The 27,515-nt window shown below is 38.4% G+C and overlaps 1 protein-coding gene across 1 annotated transcript in view; it reads left to right on the top strand.

Moving 5' to 3' along the window:
- The window catches only part of LOC126472623 (eIF-2-alpha kinase GCN2), a 304,310-nt gene that overhangs the window by 132,438 nt on the left and 144,357 nt on the right, over positions 1–27,515 (top strand). The window contains exons 8-9 of the mRNA XM_050099946.1: positions 5,280–5,399; positions 19,093–19,264. Of these exons, the coding sequence (XP_049955903.1) occupies positions 5,280–5,399; positions 19,093–19,264 (292 nt within the window). The remainder of the gene's footprint in view (positions 1–5,279; positions 5,400–19,092; positions 19,265–27,515) is intronic.

Here is a 27,515-nt window from a genome sequence, read left to right as displayed (position 1 = left end):
ATACTTGAACATTACAGAGGAATATCAAAATGAAAAATAAAATAAATAAATTTAAATACTTATCAAACTGACTTAGTGATCCTTGTTCCTTATGTTTTAGTTTTTTACCCATCCCAACCGTGAAGGTGTCTTTCCTCCCCCTCCCCCCTTTCTCTTTTTGTCCACATTTCTTGGCAGTTGTTTCTGTGATGATTTCCATTCATCATAAAGTTTTGAATAACATATCAGCACCCTAGTCAGTTCTTCTAGTAGCACTCTGTGCATTTTGCCAAGAACTGCAAGCTTTTGGAATCAATAATGCTGTGATTTCCTTTCTTGTAAGCTTTACAGCTCTATGATTATACAGTAAAACTTCATTAACATGAATCTGAAGGGACCAAAAAATCAGGAGTTCGTTTTAAAAAAATTCGTGTTAAGTGAAAAACACAGATTTTAATAAGTATACATGTACAGCAGTACACTAATGTGTAATACACTACACTATCAGTCATGTTATTGTAGACTTATAACACTATAAAGTGATTGTAAAATCCAAGTACTAACAAATTATGTATGTTACTTTCTTGGAAAAAATTTGGTCATGGTTGGCTAACGTTCATGGGAACAATAATATTTTTTAATTTCACAACCAATTGTAATGATAGCGTCCGTAAACCCAGCAGTGTCGTTCGATGTTGAAGTGAACCGTTGTAAACAGTCCAAGGTTGTAAACATCTCGTGACGGGTACGTGGAATGGTATCTGTATTCTCTTCCTCTTCACTTTCTTCTGATGGTCCTTCTTGCACCTCGTTCACAGCTTTTGGCACATTCGATTCCACAGAAGCACATACGGTAACATCATCGTCTACACTAATGAATTCTTCGAAACTAATCCCAGGGTTCGCAACGTCTGGAGAACTGTCCATTCATCAGGTGAAGAGGCATCTTCTAACTCTTGGACATCTTCAGTGTTGCTATGTCTCCAAGCTCTGTTAAAACAGTTCCCTATATGATGTGGCGATACTGAGTTCCAGGCTGCTGTGATGACTTTTATTGCGTCAAGCATATTCCAATTTGGGGTTGCACTTTTGTTTTCAGCAGCACGAATTGCAGCTCTTACAAGTCGCTTATGATACGCTCTCTTTATGAGAGAGATTATGCATTGGTCCAAAGGCTGAAGGCGGCTTGTGGCGTTGGGTGGAAAAAACTGAAACTTTATGTTTGATACGTTCAGATCATGAACGTTATGGGCAGTACATATGTCCAATGTAAGAAGAACATGTCTATTTTGAGCAACCATTCGACTGTTGAAATGAAGAAACCACTTGCGAAATGATGTGCCATCGATCCACGTTTTCCTGTGGTGATAGTAGATGCAAGGTAAAGTGTCCATATTTATGTTTTTAAAACAACGTGGGTTTCTCGAATTTACCGATAACCCAGGGACGAAACTTCTCACTGCCGTCAGCTTTACAGCACAGTACAACAGTCACACGTTGTTGGCTTCGTACTCCACCGTGACATTTATCACCTTTTATTCCCAGGGTGTGATTTGGAAAAACATTGTAGAAAAATCCAGTTTCGTCCATGTTAAACACATCACACGATGCTTACTTTTCCCTCGCTTGGTTGAATTCATGCAACCAACCAGCTGTTCGCACTTTCTTCATCAACTTTATTTGCTTCACCACAAATTTGTACAGATGAAATTGAATGGCTCTTTTGGAACCGATACTACCAACCAGCAGAACAACGGAAGTCTTCGATGCCCATATCTTTAGCAATATCATTTGCTTTTGACTAAATCACAGGGCCAGTTAAAGGTATGTTAGATGCACGCATATGATCGAACCATTCTAGCATTAACGTCTCGATGTCTTCATACTTGGCGGTATGAAGTCGTTTAGATTTGTCTCCAGAACATGATGCTGCAGCATTAATAATTTTTTCTCGATTTTTAATAATCGTAGATAAAGTAGATTTAGGTATTCCAAACTGCTCTGCAGTTGCTGTTTTCTTGGTACCACAGTCCAGTTCATCTAGAATCTTAAGCTTTAACTGTACATTTAGAGCTGTCTTGTGTCCTCTTTGCCATTTTCGTGTGCTATGGTCCCGGTTGTAACTGTAGTTTTTATTCAGTATTCCAGTCCAGTTCATCTAGAATCTTAAGCTTTAACTGTACATTTAGAGCTGTCTGTGTCCTCTTTGCCATTTTCGTGTGCTATGGTCCCGGTTGTAACTGTAGTTTTTATTCAGTATTCCAACTCGATATGGCTATGACTAACAGAACACCTGTCAAATCTGGCACTGAGTACATTCCTAAATGCTGCTGCACACATTATTGAATGTCTTACGATGTACAACATACTCTGATTGTTGAGGTGATAATCGCGGCTACCGACCTACAATATGTTACAAATGAGTCAGCAATAAGTATAAGTAGCTTTGTAGCTACATTTCCTATATTCATTTCATAAAAAAAATTATGCTTTAGAATACTCTTAAGATCGGAAGTTTGTGTTACAGTGAAATTTAATTAGGCTAGGAACTGAAACAGAGTTTGTAATTCGCCTTAACCAAAGTTCGTGTTAACCGATAAAAGATACCATAAGAACTAATGTATTGCTGGCAGGACCAATATTTTTTTCGCGTTAACCATGTGTTCGTCTTATGCGAGTTCGCGCTAACGAGGTTATACTGTAGATGCAAATGCTTATGACTTGCTGGTTTGGGTTTGATGTAGTTTGAAACAATAAATGAAAAATCATTCACAAAGGATGCTTCATAAGTGGTTACAAAATAAGGAAACCAAACACTTAACTTAAAAATACTGATGTTACAAAATAATATTGTGTTAGAGGAATCTTTTGCACATACCATTATAACATGGTATTGAATAAAAGCTAATTGTGATGTGATTAATTTTCTAGCAGTCTTTACAGCTGAAAGTGGCATAAACAACTAGACCGTGGGTGGTACCTGAAAGCTGTGGAAACAAATGGACTTGTGGGTGGGATAACATCATTCACTACCAACAAATTTGTGAAAATTTCAGAAACTTCTTTGCCATTGGGTGTCACTTTGAAGTAGTTTGAGAAGCTAAAATTTTTCACAGATTGGTCTTTTGTTGATTGGAACCAGATAAGGGCATGGGAGTTGAGCTTCTAAAAAGTCGACAAACCAGGGCCATCCTAAAGTACAGCTTGTCAGCAGTTATGTCCACTTATAAGAAGAGCCTTTGATAGTCAACAGAGAGCATCCCCTGAGAAACATACTCTTCATAGTAACAGAGCACTAAATATTTTCAATATTGTTTTTCTAATTGTAAGAATCCAGTAGGACTCACTTCAAAATTTTTACTCCTTCTTCTTCTTCGCTAAAATATTTCTGCTTATACAGGTCATTCACAAAACCTTTTCCAAACTTCTCTTTTCTCCTACAGTCTGTAGTACAGCATTTCCTTCCATTGCAGACCTAATCGGTACTCATCATCCTTCATCTGGACACTAACTTTTTCTTGGTCTTCCAGTTGGTCTTCTCCCAGGTTTTGTCCATTTTAGAGCTCATCTTGGAAGTCTTTCTTGTCCGATTCTTTTAAGGTGGCCAAGCCATTTAAGCACATTTCTCTTTGTAGTTTCTTTTAGAGGATTGATCTGAAGGTTGTTTTGTATTGTTTCATTCGTTATACTGTCCTTTCTTGTCTTTCCTAGGATCCCTTGTTGAAAGTGCATCTCTGTTGCTTTTATTTTCCTCAGATTATCCATTCTACCTACAAATAGGCATCCAGCGTATAGCACTTTCGAAGTATGTAATGCCTCTAAGAATAGGACTCTGTTATGAAAAACGGCTACGTCTCATCACGCAGTGAAATCCAGAGAGCAACCAAATAGCCACTGAAATTACCATCCCTCATCTCTAGCAAGGCTGGTGAGTGTTAGGTCTCTTCAATAGACATCCCAAGCTTTAGAAAACAGTTAAATTTACATTGACAAATAATACTCCAATTTTTCCCAAATACATAATGACTAGTTACATTGTACTTAAAATGGGTCCTTATATCTCAAACCTTTGCTTCAAATGTCAGCACTATAAACAAATTTTGCATTTTTAGTCTTGCACACTTATCAGTAAAATATTGTTCGTGGGCATTGCTACTTGGTATTAGTTAAGTTACACTGTAAACTTGTAGTTGATGTGTGCACGTTTAAATGCAAGAGAAAGTAATTAAAAAAGGTATGGCTTTATTTATAATAGAGATAAAAACTGGTAACACATTTGTTCACTATACAGTTTACACTCATATTGATTGCATTTTCAGATGAAGGTGTCATCTAGTATGTTACCAAGAAGTAGTGTGTGGAAATCTCTGTTGACCATGGTGGAATACATGTTTAATACATTCTTGGCTATTATGACAAGAAGTTCTTTCGTTGGTTGCATTGAGAAACTAGTATTCTCCAGTTAGTGGCCAGGCAGCTATAAGGTGACTTTTGTTACTGAGCCATAGGTGATAATTTACTAAGTATGATACACAAATTAAGTAATAAGCAACAAAGTTACATTTCTTTAATATGGTAATGGGAAGAACAGGATGAAATTCAAACATTGATATCTCTAAAAGAACAGTTTATTGCATAATGGAAGTGTTGAACAGTAGACTTCTGCGTAAACAAGAAGATGAATGTAGCAGCACAGATTCCAGACTTACTAAGCATACTGGCACAGTAACTATGGGAATGTATGTGTGCACGTTTGTTTGTGTGTGTGTGTGTGTGTGTGTGTGTGTGTGTGTGTGTGTGTGTGTGTGTGTGTTGGGAGAGGATGTGTGTTGGGAGAGGATCTGGTGAAAATTGTGTTATAGTATTCAATGTCTTGAAAGTGCTGAGTTATTGCCAATTATCCAGGCAATATAGATATTAGCTGTCCAAGCTCTGAACAGTAATTATCTACTGTTTGTTGTACTAGTGGGGTATTGAGTAAACCAGTTCATCACAACTAATAATATTTTTTGACAGAAGATGTGTGCTTATCAGCCAAGAAGACAGAAACAGTTGCAAGTCACCTGAAATACAGATTAATTCCAACAACAGTCTGCAGTGAAACCAAAGTGTTCAACAGTAAGATTTGGTAACTGACCAAATGTTATAATGTTGAATATTGGTCTGTTTCCTTTCTTCTTCTTCTTCTTCTCCTTCTTCAGTCAAACTAAATAGTAGTGGATATGTATCTAAAATAATGGTGATGCATTGTATTTTTCACTGTTTTGTCAGTAAACGTTTTGTTCTTCCTTTCGTTTCAGGTTTCAAGCATAGAACAGGAGTTAAATTACCTCCACAAATTGAGGCACCCCAATTTAATTCACTATCTCAACATGAAGTATTCCCAGGAGAAAGACTGCCTCATTATTTATGTGTTACAGGTAGGTTGAGAAGCGAACAATAGATTCTGTAGGTACTTCACTTAAATTAAAAGTATGGGTGTTATAATACAATAAACACCATGTTGTACATGCGACAGTTGCTGTGAAATGATCCAATATATTTCCAAGCTTATGAAGAAATAGATTCCAATCGTTAACTGAATAGTAGGTGAAGCATGTCACATACGAAATTACTAATGATAAAGCAGAGACACACCATTGTAACCTCTCCTCTTTTCTTATCTTCTCAGAGGATCTCAGTGCTAATTGAAGAATTAGTAATTATCTTGCTGTGGCTTACTGCTGGTGTGTCAATATTTTGCTGTTTCCTCTGTGAGGAACAGACAGATTTTATGATAACTAGTTGCAAAAATCTGAAGTATTGTGTGTGTATATATCCTGCTTTTGAAGAAATCTTCTCAGTTTATTATCCAAGTAAACATTCTCCTTTGGCAGTGTTTCAAATCCCTCATCATCATCTTCGTCATCATCATCTGGCAAAGGACATCTAAACTTTTTATAATGTTTCATATATTACATGGTTGGTAACCCAAGGAGATTTCTTCTGTGGATTTTCCCAGAAAAGTCTGCTTTCTTGTATAATCCCTCTGCATGCTGTAAAACCTTACAGATCATATATTTCCCCATATGTAAATTAGTTTCTTCTCCCTGACTGTGCTGCAGCACATATGTCAGTTTTCATTAAACAATCTAGGGGAAAATTATGGGTACCAGATCATACACATTTCCCTTATTCCAGATTTAACACCAGTGGACTTACGCCATTCACTTCATCATGAAGGAGCCATGTTATTAAGCATTTCTCCAGAGAAAGATATTAACAGGTTAACAAGATATTTGTTCAGTAAGGAACAAGGTCACCTCTGTGGTGATTGAAGCAACAACATAATATTCCATTCTATTGAAATTTCATGCTAAAGGTGCATTGTCCAAGGTGCACCTCTTGCCTGCAACTGCATCTGAGCCTGACCGCCATTTGTCGCTCAGGTATACGATGATGTACCCACCACTCAGCCACAGTCACCCCCATTTACCAAGGAGAGGCTCCAGCCACAGCTACATTGAGCAGTCGGCAGCAGGATGGAGAGAAGCATGCCTCAATTGGATTTGACTTTGAACTACTTAGCTATTTTACTACAAATAGGAAAAGGTGAAATGTTAATGCTATTGTGGCTCCTCAACAGAAGGAAGAGGAGGAGGAAGAAGAAGAAGATTAAGGATGTTTTGCACCACATTACTCTGGAGGTTCTTATAACATTTTGATTAAGAAGCATTTTGTAAATGATGACAAAAAATTCAAATATCATTTTAGATTTAATGTCAGTCAGTTTTGCAAGTTACAGAGAGCGATATACAGAAGAAATATGTGCATCTAGTTCAAGAAACCCATCAGTGCAACAAAAAAACTTGCAGTGGCACTAATTTTCTTCTTAGGTCCACAGATTTTTATCTACAATTATTTAAAATAAGATATTTCTCTTTGTTACAGTTGTTATGGTGTATCAAACTCATAACTTTTTACACATGGTGGAATGTGAAGTAATTCCAGTTTCTTATTAAAAGTGAATGTTCCCAGATGGTGATTCAGTCCCTTCCTGTTATTTGCTGTCACATTTATTGTTGGAGGTGAAGACAGTGAAAAGGTTTGGGAGAAAGCTGTTTATTAACAATCTTGCATATTATTTAGATAATAACTTATGCATAGCACTGAATCACTATGACGAAAGTCGTTATTTATTTTTACTACCACAAACAGATTTACAGCAACAAAGAGAGAGAGAATTCAATGTAAACCATGTTTGTTGAAAGTCAAGTTGCTTTTAAGAAACTTACATGATGTAGTAAAAATTAAATCACACTTGCATTTTCTTTTATCATCCTTTTAAGATTGGTAGTCTCAAATAATTTCAGTCTGTTCTCGCATACTCTTATTAAACTTCTCATTTTTGAGTTGTAAATCCGTCACTAAATTCTGCACGTCATGCCCTGATCCCACATCTTCTACCTCTTATGAACTCTGCACGTCATGCCCCGATCACTCATCTTCTACCTCTTATGTGAATGTGAATTGATGTCACTGGGATTATGACCTTCATTTACGTTCATGGGAGGTGTGCATTCATCTGAAACAGTTCAAACTTGAACAGATTAAGTGATTCAACTTCGGTATTGTCTCAGAATTAGTTGTTAAGTTTGAAACAATACTGTTGTTGTTTTCTTCTGTCTGAGATACCCAAATATTGGAGACAGATCTGCAGCAAAATATTTCTTGCTGCGGTTCATTAACCTTCCCTCTGCAACATACTTGTCAAAATGACCTGAGAGTGACAAAAACATGCATGCATTAGTGGCAGGTGGTGGGAGAGGCTTGTGGCCTTGAGTAGCCAGTCTGTCTGCAGCTGTGGACATGGTGGGACCCTTGTCAGAGGTGGGTGAACATTTATTATTCACAAATAGTGAAAAAAAATGTGAGCCAGGTCAATATGATGCCACATCCTCGGTAGAAGATGAAGAAGTCACAGGGAATAATTGGTGGCACTGCATAGCAGATCCACTAGATCAAGAAATTTCAAGTAAAGTGATAGCTATTAAGGTGAAAAATTATCGTGGACAGCATCAGAGTGACAGATCATGTGGATGGTAACAAGTCTTCTTTGCTCAGTCCAGCTATAGAACAGTGATGTTACATTCCTGACAACACTATGTGGAAGGCCTTTGTCACATAACTTCCATTGCAGTACTGTTGGGCTTCCCATGCAGAAATAGCTTACTGGATCTGTGGAACCTGCTTGAGGACCGTGGGTCCTCATACAAAATGGAAGACGTGATCAGATTCCAATATTTCTCACACTACACTGCCTGGCATTTGAGTGGTGCAGCACATCTGCATCAGTGTTTGCTTGTTGAGTTGTCCAGTGTGAATTCAAACCCTGCTGCAGCCACGATATGGAACATGATAAGTCATTCCTACAGTCAGTTGTAACATTTGATGCACCATTTATGATTCACTGTGTTATAATGTGAATTAAGAATGAATGACACATAGAATTCCCATGTGTGGAGGCCAGATTCCTATATTATAATTAGACAGTTCCTCTGGAGACTCGCAGATGCAGTGCAGATTGGTGCAGGTTGGTGCGGTGGAATTTGCGGTCAGTTAATGCATCTTTACAAATGTTGTGAACCTGTCAAAAATGTCCTGAGAGTGCTTTCTTTCTCAATAATATGTTTTGAGAATTGAAGTGAAATAATAGTGGATTCTTGTGGTAGACCTGCTTCAGACAGCTTCATTTACTATCTGTCACCCTGATGCTGTTCATAATAAATCTTACCTTATTCAACCATAACGGTCACCTCATCGTAGAGTCTTGATGCAGTAGACTCAGTTCCATTATTTCTAATTATGAAACTTCATTTCCATTTGCTTTAAAGAGTGCACAACTACTCCAACTTGCTGCAAACTATCATAACCATTCTTAGCAAACTTTTCTGTAGTCTGCTTCTTTCGTAAGCACATACAGTTGAGGGTATACAGATCGCTATGCTACTACTCTCATATAGCTAAGCTTGTAACAGTAGCTCTCCTTCAGTCATTTAATAACAGAATAGTCAGTAGATTACAGATTATCTCTTCTTCTGTTTCTGGACATCTCTGCCTCTGTTTCTGGACATGGCCATTGTCACCAGCACCACTTTTCTCCTTGAGTTCCAAGGCACCGCTAAGCTGGAGCTTCAAAGCATAAGTGGGCCTTCACAGCAGGTGGACATGTGCAGTTGCTGCCCCGCCTTGCTGGTGTTTGGAGGATCCTCTTTCCTCATCTGCATATACACCACAAAGAGTGTGTATAGTTGAATACTCAAATATCTTTCATCAGTTTATGAGATAATAGAAGAACTTGTTACTCTGAAGAATCTCATGTTGCACTAGAGTGTGCATCCTGTGGCATACCTATATCCTTACATGTTAAACGGATAATTGCCCCCAGCCTCTATAAAATTAAATGTTATGTGACAAGCTGAACATTTGCGTTACTGCTTCCAAAAAATGTACTCCTCTTCCCTTTCAAATGTGTGTGAACTACTGGTAATTTGCTCCAGTATAATTAGTGGTAGACTGATGCAACATGGGGCTGGAAACACAAATCTCTCTCTCTCTCTCTCTCTCTCTCTCTCTCTCTCTCTCTCTCTCTCTCTCTCTCTCTGTTGTGTGGTCTTGTTTATGCAATGGGAAATGAAATGGTCATGTGGCATTTTTGGCCAGAAGTTGTTCAACTGTGTAGTGCAAGTCTTTTTATTTGATGCAACCTCAGTGACTTGCACATCGATGATGAGGAAATGACGGTGAGGACAACACAACATTGTCTCCCACTTGGCATAACTTTTGTTTTACGATATATGTGATATGGGAAAGTGCATTATTGTGAAGCAGCACCACCCCAATGGTGGTTTTTGGCAGATATGCTGCCCCAACCACATTTTTCATTCTCCATTATCCTTCGGCAACAAAGAAACAGATAACAGCATGTTGATCCTGTTTGGACACAAGTGGTAATATCGCTATAGTTCATGTTTCGACATTTATCACGTGCACTTCAGAGGGACACAAATGTCGCACTAATCCCTTGCCTGCATGTCAGTGCTTACATACCTGCATCAGAGTCGCACTATGTTGCACATGTAACAGCACCCTCAAATGGAAACTTCTTTATCACCCCTTATAGTGAAGCATTACGTCAGTCTCCTCCCCCCCCCCCCATGCCATCAATCCCCCTCTCCTCTCCCTCCATTTATTTTCTTCGCCACTCTAATATTTAGATGGCTACTCTACAAGAAGTCAACACCCACCACATTAGTCCAAGTTTATATGCCAACAAGCCTTCAGGTGTAGAAGAGATTGAAAGAATGTATCACAAAATAAAGAAACTTATTCAGATAGAGGAGATGAAAATTTAATTTGGTGCGTGACTGTAATTCGAGAATATGAAAAGGAAGAGAAGGAAAAATAGTGGGAGAACATTAACTGGGAAAAAGGAAAGAAAGAGGAAGCCACCTGGTAGAATTTTGCACAGAGCATAATTTGATCATTGCTAACAATTGGTTTGAGAGTAATGAAAGAAGATTGTATATGTGGAAGGGACCTGCAGATGCTGCAGGTTTTCAGATTGATTATGTGAAACTAAGAGATTTCAAAAGAAGATTTTAATATGTAAGACACTTCCAATGGCAAAAGTGAACTCCAACCTTAATTTATTGGTTTTAAACTGCAGACTAAACCTGAAGAAATGCCAAAAAAATGAAAATTAAGGAGAAGCAGCCTGAACGAATTGAAGGAACCAGATGATGTTCAAAGCTTCAGATGGAACATTAGGAAACATTTGAGTGAAACAGAGGGAAGGACTACAGTACATGATGAGCGAGTCGCTTAAAGATGGATAGGGAAGGTAGCAGTGAATCACATAGATGAAAATACAAGACCTTAAGAAATTCCTGGATAACTCAGGAGATATTGAACTTAATTGATGAGAGGAGAAAATACAAAAATGTTGCAGATGATGTAGGCAAAAGGGTGGTGTACAGACATTGGAAAAAAGATTGACAGAGAGTGCAAAATGGCTCTGCAGGAATGGCTATTAAAAAATATGCAAGGCTGTAGAAGCAAGAACTGCAAGACAGACAGACATTGCCTATAGGAAAATTAGAGACAACTTCAGAGAGAAGAGAAACAATAATATCAAGAACTGAGATGACAAGCCACTGCCAAGTCAGGTATGTCCAACAGAACAAACATCAGACACATTTAGTATATCTGTAAGCATGACTGCTACGGTGTCCTCAATGCAGATGCACAATAGGGTCCGAACCTCTTGCAGGAATATGGGAAATGCTGCAAGCGAATGAGGCAAATGAACTGGGACTCTACTTAGTAGAGCATGTCACAAGTTGAGACTTTGGGCCAGTTGTGAAGCATGCTCAGATAGCTGAAGCAGTTGAGACAACCACTTGGGTAAAGAGGGAAATGTGGTGTCTAGTCCCAGTCTGGCACAACTTTTCAAATTTCACCATTGAACTATTTCAGTGCCCAATTTAATTTGGTGGGTGACTGTACTTTGAGAATGTGAAAAGGAAGAGAAGGAAAAATAGTGGCATCAGTACTTCTCTCGAAAAACCAATAGTATATATTAATCAGCAAAATGAACTTCTTATCCAGGCGTAGAAAGAACTAACATGGTCACGTGACCAACTCACAGTCACATTCCAATTCAGATTTGTGCATTTTCTTACCTTGTACTGTGACACGATAAAAGATCACAAAAAGAAACTTGCTGTTAACGTAAGTTAATTTTATTGACAATAAGAACAAGAAAAGTCTGATAGTACAGACAGAGAGGGTGATAGGATGTGCAAGTAATTGTTGACATGTGAAAGTTAAGTGAGTAAATAATGTGCAAATTGCGGATGTAGCAACATGATACTCAGTGGAGAAGGAGTGAGGAAAATGCTGCAACTCATAAAAAGTAAAACACGTACAATAAATATTTTGTTTATGATATTGCTAGAAGTGTTATAAGGCAGCAATTTCTGTGATATTATGAATAATACAAGGAAATCCATCTCCATTGCACAGAACTGGACTTCCAGACTAGCCTAAACACTTTGAGAAAAACTGTTCCATTTATGGGAGTTGATTGGAAAAAGTAACATAATGAAAATGTCATAATGAGCAGATGAGAGATATTTGCTAAAAGAACAAACTCTATTAGATCTTTAATTAAAAATGAAGCACAGGAATTAAAGTGGCCAGGGTTTATTTAGACAGCTGTTGATTCATAAGCACTACACTGTGAATTCTTGTGAATACAAAGTTTTGTTTTGTGTGCACTTCATTTTTGCAACAACACTAGAGCAACTTCAGAACGTGAAGTGGAAACTAACAAAATTAGAAGTGCTTACTAACAAAATTAGAAGTGCTTAGAGACAAGGAAAGCCAAACTTTTATGTTAGCATAAATTAAGGGCTACCATCCATCTTCTCATTATTACATTGAGGAAAGTTTACAAGACAATTGTTCCCTTCATACTTCCTCCAAACCATCTACACCTAAATCCTATAGAATTGGTGTGGACTCTTGCAAAGAATGGCATCTGTAGTCATAATATGTCAAGCGTATCACTCTCTCACATAAAAAATACAGTTGATGCTTTTGCTGCTAATAACTAAATTTTGTGTTACTTATCCTATTCAACGTAACGCTACCTCGGTGACCTGTGTGTCCATTCTGCTGGTTTTATAATCAAACATCTTTTCAGCTGTCAGCACAGGGCTGAATGGACCTCCTTACACACCATTCCAGCAGAGAAACATTTGAAATGGTCACTAGAAATCAAACCTGGAACCTCGACATTACTATCCAAATAAGTTAACCACTTGATCACACAGTCATTTTGCTTTTGTTGCTGTGACACGAGCTTTTACTGTTGCGAAAATAAAAGACTAGAGGAGAGATATATTGACGAAAAAGGAATTTGCCATAAATTCTAACAAAGAGTCGACATTATCACTCGTATTGAAATAATGGGACAAATCAAAAACACAGCTGGGGAAAGTAATGACATCACCAGCAATGGTAGTTATATCGATATTGCCAGTGAGGCATCATGAGCAGCCAAAGTGAGATGGACTGTATGCCATGTTTTATTCTTGTTCTAAATGGAAACTTCATTCTGTTCCACTTGCAGATATGTAATGTGTGACATCACTCCACTTGTGAGAGTCCTGGAGTGTGAACCATTACTACCTCCCCTCTCTGCTTCTTGAGTGTAAATGCTATGGTGTTGCCTTGCTGAACAGGTAATCAGTTCACTTTTGCTGGGTAATGTATCATCATCATAATCAACAACAACAATAACAACAACAACACAACACAACACAGTTATTACCCCCCCCACCATACCACGACCACCACCTTGATTTTATAGCAGCAGCAGCAGCAACGATGACAACAAGAAGTAGTACTACTACAAAAATTATGTACAGGGTGGAGAAAAATTATGTCATGAAATTTTAACCCTGGGTAGCTGATGCCAGTAGGAACCAAAATTACTAATGTTGTGTAGGTCGACAATGCACCATTTTTAAACTATGGAAACTTGGCACCACACACTCTGATTGGCCGTGGGATTGCCCTATTTTCGTTCATTGGTTGACGGGTAGTGCATTGGTTGTCTGTTCACACATACAAACATCCCTCGCCCCTTCACTGCCCCAACATGATACGCACACATGTCAGATAGGTCTTGCTGTTTGTCTCCACCTCACATCAGAGGCATCCGGCAACCCACGGCCAGTCGGAACGCGTGGGGCCAAGTTACCGTAGTTTAAAAATTGTGCATTTTCGACTTAACACAACAGTAGTAATTTTGATTCCCACTGACATCAGCTATCCAGGGTTAAAATTTTGTGACATAATTTTTCTCCACCCTGTGTATATGGTGTCTGTTCTACGAAAATTATGTTCCAAATATGATACTACATGCTGCTAGGGTTACTTTGGACAAAATGTCGATCCCTGACCTCAGAGCACAGTTAAGTAGTATATCGTCGTCATGTTTCTACATTTAATTTCTCTTCACTTACAATTATTGGATTGCACCTAGTGTCTGTGTTATCTCTGTGTAATAGACTGAACATACTGTTGGATTCAACAGTGTCATTCTCACTCCAGACTGCAAGGCAACTAATCACAGCACATCACGTATCTTTCACTGTGAACCATTGATTTATCTCATTTATAAATGTGCCTAATTCCCTTCACTGTTATGATACCGGGCCAAGCGATCACGCATTTACTGGACCTTAATTATGTTGTAAACTTATTTTAACTTTTGAAGCAGGCTTTGCTATATTTTCAGCTTGGGCTCATTCCTGTAGGAGATGACCATGCATGCCGATTTCATCACAATCACATGTGGTGATTGCTGTCCTGCCAGTTCTGTTCACATATGTAGGACATAGACTGTATCTGGAGAGATAGTGGACCACTGCTAGCTGAAGCTATAAGTTTATATCAGTAAGAAACTGAAACATTCTGCTTCCTGTGTCTGATGAATCCCACCTCTATTGCCATTCCGTAAATATTACATTATTTTTTATCAATAAATTAGTTGTTCCTTACACAGTAATTTTTTGAATTTTTTGTTCCATTTTTTTCTTCTTCCAATAGATTGCTGCCCTTTTTCTTATTTGGGTGTCCAGGAATATAGATTCAAGGATAGGATTTAGATGTCATCTGTGTACTTTTATCACCACAGCAGCTGGTTTGAAAGGACATAACGTGTAGGACCACAAGGGCATCCTTTGGTAGTACATGTGTTAACTATTGATACAGGACTTGACAGTGTCACGTATTGGTCTCTAAATTTATCCAGCAGACAGTAGTGTAACATTCTTGAGCAGCCCACTTCCCTTCTCGTTCTAAAGGATAAAAGATACTGCAAGCTAATGAAACAGCATTATATCTATCATTGTACCTATTACATCCCCATAGCCTCAACTCATCAGCTTCCAGTTCCTTTGTCCTGTCACTGCCTCCTATTTCATGTCTCCACATCACCTTCAGCATGTGCCACTCCCCACTGACTCCAATAACTGTGCATCACACTCCTAGCTTGTGCATCTGCTACCCCTCCCTCCCGCATTCTGACCTGGCAAACTGGCTGCCTCCCTCTGTACCACTAGCCACCCAACTGCAGCCCCTCTCCCTACTTCCCATCCCTTTCTCCCCCTACCCACTCCACACAACACAACCTCCAATTGTTTATTGGGTTGCCCGTACATTTCCTCTTTCTGAATCAGTATTGGGTGTTACTTAATCATATGAGAATCCCGTGGCACTTTAATCTGTTGATTACTCCTGCTACTCCTTTCTCTCTCCTGCATTCTGAGCTGGCAAATTGGCTGCCTCCCTCTGAGCTACTATGCACCCAACCCCTCTATCTCCCACCTCTCCCCCCCTCTACCCACCCACACGACACAACCTCCACCCCAACCTAGTCCACTTGCTGAAATTCAACAAAATACTCAAAATATTTACATTCTATGAGAACTTTCCTACAAAATTAATCTATTGATTAGTATTTTTTTCAAAACTGTACCCATAACATTTATTAGGCAGATAGATCGGCATGATTTTGGTACTATGGGATCTCTTTTTAAATATATAGAATGCCTACTTTTTGCTGCTTCCCATCATATTGGAAAACATCATGCATTCATTGATTAATCAGCTCATGTGTGAAACTACGTAGGGACTTGCTGAGTGTACCACTTCTTGTGGCATGCCTTCTGGAGATGGAGCTCTGTTCTTTTTCATTTGCATGTGATTTCAGCCATCTCTCCGTCTCTGTGCATGATTAAGGGCAGCTGTAATTTACTAAGTATCCTTCAGCTTGTCTCTTAGTGTTCCGTGAAAATCAGTGCCATCTTTTTTGTTGTCATTTGGAAGAAAAACTTGAAAGAGAATGCCAGCAGCAGCATCCTGACATTTGTCGTCTTTCAGCCTTCTGTCTGGATTCTGAGTAGAATAGGAAGGGGTCTTATTTTCTCAGTAATAATTTTGTAGTGTATACCCCAGTGATCTACTATCTGACAGACCTTATCACAGATTTGTACTGCTCTTACAGTTGCCTGGATTGCATCAGTCTAAGATTGTCATCACACAAAGTGCTTTGTATATTCTTCTCGCTTTCTTAATGTGTTTTCTAAGTTCTGAGCTGCAAAGTATCAACTTGTTTCATCAGTGGAAAAAGCCTTAATATTCAACAATTTGAAGTATTTTTCATCAACATTATTTCCCACTTGTGTAAGGACTGGGGAAACACATTCAGTGTATAAACTCACTGTTTGCTTTTATGAAGTTTCTTAAGATTTTTTTGTAAACCCTCATTGCCACTTTTGTAAAGGCCTTTCACTACTTCTGTGGAAGCCAAGTTGCCATTGTTGTTACGGTAGGCTGAGTCTGTGAGTTTGTGAAACGGCTTCTGGTGCAGTACACCACTAAGACAATTTCTCTGTGCCTCTATTACACAGCTATGCCCCAGTGTCAGATAACAGGGTAGGAGATCGAAGGTTCTATAACACTCCAACAGATTAGTAACAAAGTCACACAATGAGTTAAAAGGTTTACTTATCTTTGTGACATGTTGAATAATGAATACTGCATGAAACATAACACAAAAAGGCCCTCAATGGCTAATTGAAAATAATCATAGGTAGACTTCACAGTACATAGCAAATGCAGTTTACAACAGCTGACTGTCTGCTTCTAAGAGTTTAGTGAACAATCTCCCCTGTCTAAGTCTGCCCTGGACAATGATCTGTAACCAAGTGGGTGAAAGCTGCTCTTCTATCTTCCAAGTAGGCTTCTGTCCATTGTTGTCCAGTCATTGGCGGATTGTACTCTGTTGGGAATTGGCTGAGGCGAGGTCGATATCATCATCCTCAGTGCCATCCATGATGCTGGTGGAACTCAAGCCATATTTATGTTTTTATGACAGCTTCTGTAATTCTTGCACTGTCACACAGAGCAGTGCATTCAACTGTGCTATTTGTACCAACTGTGTGATAGGTGTGGAAGTGACAGTGGGGCTGTGGTCTCATTACTCACACTTTTTGTAAAGTTGTTCTAAATCTATTCTACTTCTCTGCTTTTGCACACTTTTTAAATTAATCCTGTAAGCTTATCTGTGCAAGTTGAAAGGTACACCCCCTTTTAGCTGAATTCTGTCACTCAATTCTGGAACTAGATAGGTAATTTTGCTAAATTGATTAAATAGGACTGGAAAGTGACGTCTCAAGATTTGAATAGGCTGAAGTTCTGTCTGTGTGCAAAGTTTTGTCCCACATGTGTCTCTCGGCCAACAATGAGAATCAACTGCTTTGTTGGCCAAGAGTGCTTAGTGTATACAGGCAGCAAATTGGAGCCAATGAAGTGGTTGACCTTCGTTGCATTTCTGATTGCTGGCAGTAACTTCAAATCATTGGTGGTGGGTTGGGACCCCTCTCCTAGTATGGACATTGCGTCGAATGTTCATTAGTTCAGTAGCAATTCGCTGTGTCTGTTGAACAGGTGTCTTTTATTGTGTTTAAAAATACTGGAGTATGGAGTGGAATACAGATGCAACGTTAAAGCTGACAGTTTTATCACTAACAGAAATGTTTATGGGACTCTACAAACTGTGATTATAAAAACAAATTGAAAGGGTGAGATGCATGGAGGGAAATAAATGAGTTGTTAGAAAGTAATGTGCTCGATTTGAAAAAGAGAACTGAGACCATTATTGACATTTTTTGCCATGAGTGCCAAAGGCAGACTAATAAAACTGGGTGTGTTGCTGGTACCCAGTAGTTAAATATCTCAGAGTGACCATTAATCTTTCAATTGCAGGTACAGCTCTCCTAATAAATGTGACATCTTTGGCTATTTTAGTGCCTTTGCAATTTAATAACAATTCAAAATCTGTAGGGTCTTTTTTTCTGGAAAAAATATGAATCAGCTCCCACTCCAGTTCATCTTTAAGGTCAGACATAAGTTTTTCTTATGAATTTGAACATGCTCTGCACTTTTCAAAAGAGATGTCAGAGGTCATCTGCCAGTGTTATTTCATCATCTTCTTCTTCTTCTTCTTCTTCTTCTGAAGGTGGTGGTGGTGGTGGTGGTGGTGAGCTTCTTGCAGTAAAATAAATGTTGCACATGCAGCGATTCTAAATCATCTTCTTCCTTCATATTGCCCAATGAAATTGTAAATCCTGTGGACACGTTAGTTCAGCCCTCCTCTGGTAAGTTCTCAATGTTGCTGCCTTGCTTATGTGAGATGGACATCTTGTCTATACCAGAAGTCAGAAGTATTAACTCCTGAGGATGATGATGATGATGATGATGATGATGTATGCTGTGAAAGGTTAGAGAATCTTATCTCAGCTGACATGGATTTCAAACTGAGAACATTTTATCCAAAGACAGATGTAGCATGATATTCTGTGTTTTCTTGTCACTTCAAGTTGACTTCAACATAATGATTTCAGTGACATCTACTTATTGGGTTTCTGTCATTCAAGAGCCCCAGTTATAACAAGGATAGTAGAAGCAAGATTTTAGTGCTGAATGATTCAGAAAAATGTCAAATTGTTTGTCAGGAAAGTCTTTGGTATCTCATGAATATTTACTCTTTATCATATTCAAGGATTAAAAATGAGGTAGGTTGTCCAAATATGGTCTGATTACTGGTCAATGAAGGAGACACAGTAACAGTTACGACAAAATCCTCGATAATGTGTTGTACATGTAGTCACCTAAAGTTGTCTGTGGTGCAAATGGTAGTAAATACTTTTGGAATAAATGAACAAATGGTGTACTACTTTGGTTATAGCTCGGTACGTCACAGTAGCAGCCCTTTTAAGATATGCGCATGACACAGATATTTGCTTTTAATTTGTTATTATGTAAATCCTCATTTGACAATTTACTGCACTTTTTGATGTACCATACAAAATAATTTTTCTTATATTTAGTTCATAAAAATTGAGAGCAACATTGATGAATCAATCTTGCTCAGTGGTAGGATTAAATGTAATCAGTTTTCCCTGTCACTAAATTAAATGTTACTTTTGTTCACAGGAGTTTGTGTATGGGTGGAACTTATCATTATACCTAACTGAGAATCTTCCAGTTGAAGGTGACTTGTTGAGGCATTTGTCCAAAGGTGTACTTGAAGCTCTTGCCTTTTTGCATCAGAACAATGTTGTTCACAAAGACCTCAGAGACACAAGTGTATTCATTGACAGGACAGGTATGAGAAGAATATGTTAAATTATTTTGTTTTATATTTTTTGTCGGATTTCTTACTGGCAGTATTGTGATACAGATGAGAAAGAATTGCTGAAACCATTAATAAGCTAAGAAATGAATGTGTGTGGATAAAAATGTATTGAGGGCATATGTGGACTTTCCTATGGGAACCATAGATACAGAAATTATTTTCATTCTGTTTACAGAGGTAGATCCTTTATGGTGTCTACCATTGGATGAACTTTGGCCCGAGTGACCTGCCCTTCTTTTTTAACGTTCCACTGTCTCTCCTTCTCTCCTGCTGCAGAAGGATCTGTTAACCCAAAAATAAGTCCTGATATAAACATTCTTGCCAGTATATGTATACTCTTACTTTTGTCATGAACTCCAGTAACTATCGACGCTGACGATCTGTGACAGGTTTCTATCCCTTTTTCTTACAAACTTTATTATTAAGATTCTGATCTAGAAGTTCAGCACTATCTACATCAACTTCTCAAAGCACTTGGTTTGAACCAAAAATCATCACAGGGGTAACATACAGGAAGCGAAAGGCTATTTACAATTTGTATAGAAACCAGATGGCAGTTATAAGAGTCGAGGGGCATGAAAGGGAAGCAGTGGTTGGGAAGGGAGTGAGTCGGGGTTGAAGCCTATCCCTGATGTTATTCAATCTGTATATTGAGCAGGCAGTAAAGGAAACAAAAGAAAAATTTGGAGTAGGAATTAAAGTCCAGGGAGAAGAAACAAAAATTTTAAGGTTTGCTGATGACATTGTAATTCTGTCAGAGACAGCAAAGGACTTGGAAGAGCAGTTGAATGGACTGGACAGTGTCTTGAAAGGAGGATGTTAGATGAAAGTCAACAAAAGCTAAACAAGGATAATGGAATGTAGTTGAATTAAGTCTGCTAATGCTGAGGAATTAGATTAGGAAATGAGATACTTAAAGTAGTAGATGAGTTTTGCTATTTGGGAAGCAAAATTTTTTAAGTGTTGGGAAGACCTTTCTGAAAGTATTTTATGGAGTGTAGCCATGTATGGAAGTGAAACATGGACAATAAACAGTTTAGACAAGAAGAGAGTAGAAGCTTTTGAGATTTGGTGCCACAGAAGAATGTTGAAGATTAGATGGGTAGGTCACGTAACTAATGAGGAGGTACTGAGGACAAGTGGAGGAAAAAGAAATTTGTGGTACAACTTGAATAGAAGAAGGGATTGGTTGATACACATTCTGACATCAAGGGATTGCCAATTTAGTACTGGAGGGAAGTGTTGGGGGGGGGGTTAAAAATTGTCGACGGAGACCAAGAGATGAATGCAGTAAGCAGATTCAGAAGGATGTATGTTGCAGTAGTTACTTGGAGACGAAGATGTTTGCACGAGATAGAGTAGCATGGAGAGCTGCACCAAACCATTCTTTGGATTGAAGACCACAACAACTACAACAACAAGGAAAAACAAAAGGAAATTTACATTAATTTGCAGACTTTTCTTTTCTACATCTTTCATTTAATGACCCTTTCATCTGTGGTATCATGCCCAGTGTTTTTACTTCTCTCCTTTTCTGCTAGAAGTTACCCTACTATCCCTCCCCCTCCCTGCCCCAGCCTCCTCCTTAGCCCCACCCAGTCGCCACTCGCATCACACACTGGTGCTGCTGCTCACAGTGTGGTTTCAGTTGCCTGAGACTGCAGTGGTGTGTGTCAGATACATTTGTGTGTGTGTGTGTGTGTGTGTGTGTGTGTGTGTGTGTAGACGAAGGCCTTACTGGCCGAAAGCTTTATTCGTGACAGTGTGTTTGTTGTGCCTATCTGAAACTCAGCATCTCCACTGTATGGTGATAGCAACTTTCCTTTCATAATATTGTTACATTCCATCCTGGATTTTCCATTGTATCACTATTTCTAATCATCATCATCATCCTCATAGGAGAGCTGTGAAATTTATATCTTCATTGTCACAAATATTTGGCCGTTTCTTCGAAGCATGTTATAATTTCTGAGATTGTGGTTATGGGATCCGAGAACCCAGCTCTTTCTATCTGAATATTTATCAGATTTTGCTTATATACTGATGTGAGAATGTTACAATGTCTCTTGCTTCCAAACATACCGTTTGCCTGCCCCTCTCTCATTGGGTGCATAGAACCTGCAGCTGACACCTGCCTTTTGTTCCCCATCATACATCACAATGACTGCCGACAACATTGCAGCACAAAACATATAAGTATGCCGCTAGCCTCCATCTAGGCTTTTACAGTCTCCTGCAGAAATGAATATTCTTGTTGAGTATTTGTCCAGTTTCAAAGTCAGTTCAATTCTGACTGTAAATAGATTCATGTGAACTGCAGTTTAAATGTGGTAGATGTTCCTAAAAAGCCAAAGTACGCGGTATAGATTCCCATGCAGCAAGAGAAAACAAAACACGTAACAACTCTCCATAACAGACGACACAATGTGATGTATAAACATACACTTGTGCTATGCAGCTGTAACATGTGATAGCTGGTCTAAAACATTGTTTCCTATTATCTGTACGGACACTGCTACAGATAGATGTTTCCATGTTTCGAAAGATGTTTCAAAATGGCGTCCACATCAAGTAGACAGCAACATGTTTCAAAAATATATTTCATGCTTAGTGTGTACGAAGTTTGAAGTTTACTTGACCCAGTTAAACTTCTGTTGGCTGTAGAAGGAAAATACACACACCCACACGTTATATTCCGACGCTTTTCACCGTACTTCAGTTTTTGGCTTAATTCACCATGTTCCTCAGTTATTGCTTTTTTCTGGGTCAATACAAAGGAAAGATGTCTCAAAAACACGTGTATTGACATGTAATTTGTGGTCGTAGTGTGTAGGAAAATAGCTTGATTACTTTGTACCCAGATACCAATTTCAATTTTTTGACGAGGTTTTACTTGCTGTTACACATCTGTGATTTTTTAATGTTGGAGAGAGCAGTTTCAATGTTTATATTTGTGATTCACATAAAATATCTTCATAGAAAAAAGGCTTTACTGCTGTTGTTGTTCTGTACTCAGTTGTCTTCAGTTATTTTTTCAATTTAATAAAACCAACTAATAATACATTTTTTAGGTGTTACTTAAAGGCGAGAAACTGAAAATTTATCATTTAAGAACTGATGAAATTCATTACCACAAATTGTTGTAAAAACATTGTATTGTACATTTAATTTCCTTCACTTATACAGATTTTCTACAATTGGTGAGGATTACAATTTTAATCATATATGTCAATTAAATCAAACAATGGAAAATACAAGATGGAATGTAACAATACTATGAGAAGGAAAGTTACTACTCACCCTATAGCAGAGGTGCTGAGTCACAGATAGGCACAACAAAAAGACAGTCACAATTAAAGCGTTTGGCCATTAAGGTCTTTGTTAGCAACACACACACACACACACACACACACACACACACACACGACTGCAGTTGACAAAAGCCTTAATAGCCGATAGATTTAATTGTGAGAGTCTTTTCGTTGTGCCTATCTGCGACTCACCATCTCCGTTATATGCCAATTACATTTTGCTCGTATTTTGTGGGTTTTAACATTTTCTTTGATTCTACATTTTTCTCTGTTTTATGGTATTTAAGTCTCTAATTCAATCTACAACTATAAGACACCCCTGTATTTTTTGAATGACGAATTGGGAAAAAACCTTAAATCTGGTAATCGGTTAAATATGGTACTTGTGCCATTCTGCTTCCAATCCCACAACCCATGAACTATTTACCATGCAACCATCCTGCATATTACAGTGTATGTAGTTACAGCATTTTTATCTCATCAAATGAATGACCAGGTGTGGAAGCCATCATCTGTCAGCTATGCAGCCAATACTATGCAGAATTCTTTGTGCATACGATAACTAAGCAGTTGTCTACCCTTATAAATGGCCGCTACCAACATTTTTTCGTCGTCGTTGTCACCACCACCACCACCACCACCACCACCTTCTTCTTCTTCTACTACTACTGCTACTACTACTACTACTACTACTACCACCACTACCACCACCACCCCACCACCACCACCACCACCACCACCACCACCACCAATACTGCTACCACAGTTTCTAGCCCAGCTCTAGGCTTGGTCTGTTGGAACATACACCTTTCCATCTTTTCCTGTCCTATCTCCACACTTCTCTTTCTACTCTGTCCCAGTCTCCTCCTCACTTAGTCACACATTCCGTCACTCCAACGATGCATCTTTCTAGGTATTCCAATAGTTCTCTTGCCTCCTCTTGTTATTTCATATGCCTGGCTTGGTACCATGTCATCTTCCAGTTTTTTTTTAACATGCCCATATCACTTTAGTCTAGTCTTTTATATGATATCTTGCTTGGGCTTCTCTTTCACTAATTCATTCAACATCTCATTCCTTACTCTACCCATTCTAGTAAGTCCTATCCTGTTTCCTTGAAATTTCATCTCACAAGTCTGTGTCCTATTCACCTGCCTATTCTTCATTATCCATGTTATGGATGATACATTCTTGCTCTGTAGCAGACTTCTTGTAGTCTGCGGAAATGATAGGCTTACCTTCCCATTCCACTGACATCCTTAATCATTCCTCACACTGTCTTCTTTTTGCTTCTCAGGTACTTGAAACTTTCCACTTTCTGTAGTATTTACCAAATATGTGATTGACTTAAAACTCTACAACCTGGATGCTGAATGTACTTCGTCCCATAACTCCACTAATTCCAAAATGAACTGAGCAAGTTTGGAGCGTCTCTGCAGCACATCCTGCATTAAATTTTATTGCCACCTACATTGCTTACATTTGTAAAATTGTGATGGATTTAAGTTTCATCAAATCATCTTCAGATCACAGTACGTCAATGACAAGAGCAACCTATCAGTGTCTGTACATAGAGTTATATGCTACGTCATTGTAGATTTGTGTATAGTAAATTTGTGTTTCGAAACTGATGAATTACTCCTGTAGCCAACCTACTCGGTTCCGAAGGGTGTTTGATGAAACCAAAACCAGTCACCAAATTAACAAATGTAAGGAATCTAGGTGGAGAATAAAATTTGTTCTAGAGTGTGGACAAAATAACATGCCACGTACCTGCACAGATGACACAGTGGGGAAGGGACAATGATAATGGTAGAGATTCTGCTGTGAGCTGCCACCACACAGTAGTGGAGGTACAGTTCAATGGTTGAGGCCTGTTCACAAGTGGAACTTCAGAGCTACAACTGGTGAGTCAGCAAATGATCGTATTAACAGGTTGCATCAGTACTCAATAATTCAACAAGTGAGTAGTGTCTGACTACAGTGCCATATAAGAAAATTAATGCATGAATAACTTAAGATGGCTGTTTCCAATGGATAAAGTGCATAGTTCAGCAAGTGACAGCAAACTGAGGCAGTTGGCTTTCTGAACAAAGCAGTATACTTCCCCAGTGGCCAGTGCTGAGAATGAGAATACATTTCTGTGCATGGACCGATTTATTTTGAGTGAGCTCTACCACCATTGATTGCAGATTATCTTCAAAAGACAGTAAGTCAGTTTTGCTAACATCCTCTATTACTATGTGTCTGCAGGCTAGTTCTTCACTACTACACTTTGTGGAACAATCCCCTCTCATTTATTTAATTCTCTCTAACTCCCTTGCACTTACTACCATTTCCTCTATTATCATTTTCCTCTTCTATTCCATAGTTTGCATGGGTTGGTAGTGATGTAAACGTGGTTGGTGGACCTGATCCCCTTATGCAATTGTAGTTCAAAACACCATCCACCTAAAACTGTCACCTTGAAGTGTGCGCATAATGTTCTTTCAGATACCTGAATCCTTTCCTTTGCCGCCACACAGTCGTCTGCCAAATTGCTGCTTACAAATAACCATTTATTATAATGAATAAAGGCTATTCTTTTACTATTTAGTTTCCAGTTAGCTGTGTTATTTGTTTTTGTTTTTTGTTATACTAAACAGTATATTAGTTATCTTTATTCTTGATAGTAAAAAATTTGACAAATGACATTCCCAGTGGCAGCAACAAGATTAGAAGTAAGCAGCATTTCACAGAGATGTTCATGTGCCTGTGCGCACTCAAAACACACTTGCAGATGATGATTATCTTCCATTTTTGATACGTTTCCTTCCACCTAGGAATTTTCATTATTGATTGTTCCAATGTTTACATTACCCTTCAGGAAGTTATTGCATATGTTTGCTTGATGCAGAACTTTGATTTTTGTGCTCCCTGTGTTATCATGCACTAATCATCTCTTGCTCACAGAGCCCACATGTTTAGTTGCTAACATGAGCAGCCTTTCGGACAAAGAAATGCACATCAATGTTATAATGTTTAGCATACAATGTCATTCTATATTTATTTCTTAGTGTAACATAATTAGAAACACATTTACTCTATACTGAATTTTTTTATAGGTGACAGTACTTTCTGTGCCAGCACAGCTTCACTTTTGAACTGTTCTGGTTACTGATCCCCTCTTTGTCTATATGGTATTTCACACTACAAAATGCTTTTCAAATTCTAAAAATAAAAGAAAGGTAATAGGAGGAGATGCAATTAATAACTTCTTAGTGACCATTGCAATATCTGCTGCCTAAACTAGCAATAAAATAAGAAAGTATACACTGTTTGCTTTACCAGGGCTTCTGTAACATAATGGCTATTATATACAGATACCTAGTTTTAGAATGCCAAGTAATTTTCCTGTCTTGTAATGACATAGCTCGAACAAAGGTGTGAAAGTAAGGTGTCACAAGAAGCGAATCCGTCTCATCCTGTGGTGTGAGTGATCTGCTCTTCTTTTTTAGTCTTCCCAGTCTTTCCCTCTCTTGTCGCTGCAGTAGGAACTATTAGTCCAAAAGTTAGGATACTGCATGTACTCTTAATTGTATCTGCCGTACTGACACTGCCCCTGAAGTTAAGTACGCCCACCAGTTCTGTCTCATAAATTTTATAGTTTTCTCAAGAAAATTTCCCTTTTGATAAAATTGTCTACAGAATTATTTTTACTGAGTAAAAATGTGAACAATGTATCACAGTGCTAAGGCACAGGACTCATATTCAGAAGATTGAAATCATTGTGGGACTGTCCTGGTTCTCCTTGGTTCACTTTAATCACATCAGGCTTATACTAGGGAGGCTTCATTCAATTATATCATTGTTTCATTCCAGATTTCCATCTCCATCCCTGTCCACCTGAGCTAATGTTTCATCTCTAATTAACTTGATTCTAATGGTATACTAAACTCTTAACCAGTTCCTTTCATAGACTTAAAATAATAGTAGTACCTGACATCATGTGAATGAAAATAACAGCAACAAAATTTGATAGTAAATTAGTCCTCGGTAAGCTAAGATCATTAATATGACAAGTGTTATCTGCATAAAATTAACATTTTAAGAGTTTAACTTTGATTCCTCTCTCTCTCGATAATCTAAATCATTTCCAAAAATAACTTCAAAAGTAAAATTTGAAGAGTAATTTGCCTCCTTCTCTGACAGCTTTCAGTATTCTGATCTTGTTTGTAACATAACATTCATACAGGCTAGATCGTTCTAATACAACTCACTGCTTTTCATTGCTGCCTTTACTGTGAAGGCATCACCATTTAAGCAGGCCAACAGTGATGTGATATTTAACTTTATCAAAAACCTCTTTGTAATCAGTAAAGCATGTAGTTTCCGAAGCCTTGGTTCATATAAGAAGCAGTCAGATGAAAATGAGACACACAGAAATATATAAGTAAATTTTTTATTATTTCAAAAGTAATACCCATAACTGTTAATCCATTTAGTCTACTGTGAGACAGCATTTAGTCCACTGTGAGACAAGACTGTCAATGCTGTCATGGAAAAATGTTTTGTGGTTGCCTACAGTACTATGACTGTACCCAGGCGAGCGTCTCTTCGTCAGAAGTGAACCGGTAGCTTTGAATAAATTTATTTGGGGCTCCAAAAATATGGATGTAGCTTGGGGAGAAGTTGGGTCTGTATGGAGGATGTGTAAGGGCTCAGCACCACTTCTCCAGTGTAGTTGAAACAACAGACATGCCAGCTTTTGGAAAGTCATGATGACTTTTTTTGTACGATTGCAAGGGCCCTCTGTTCATCAATTTTCTCAAACATGGCACCACAACTAACATGCAAGGTATGTGAACATTTTGAAAAAAAGTGTGCAGGCAATTCCAAATGCCTGTGGATGGGACCATCCTGTTGCAGAA

Source organism: Schistocerca serialis, chromosome 1 (genome assembly GCF_023864345.2).
Source record: "Schistocerca serialis cubense isolate TAMUIC-IGC-003099 chromosome 1, iqSchSeri2.2, whole genome shotgun sequence".
Classification (NCBI taxonomy): domain Eukaryota; kingdom Metazoa; phylum Arthropoda; class Insecta; order Orthoptera; family Acrididae; genus Schistocerca; species Schistocerca serialis.
Note: the sequence above shows the minus strand (reverse complement) of the source record. Positions and strands in the feature narration are given on the sequence as shown.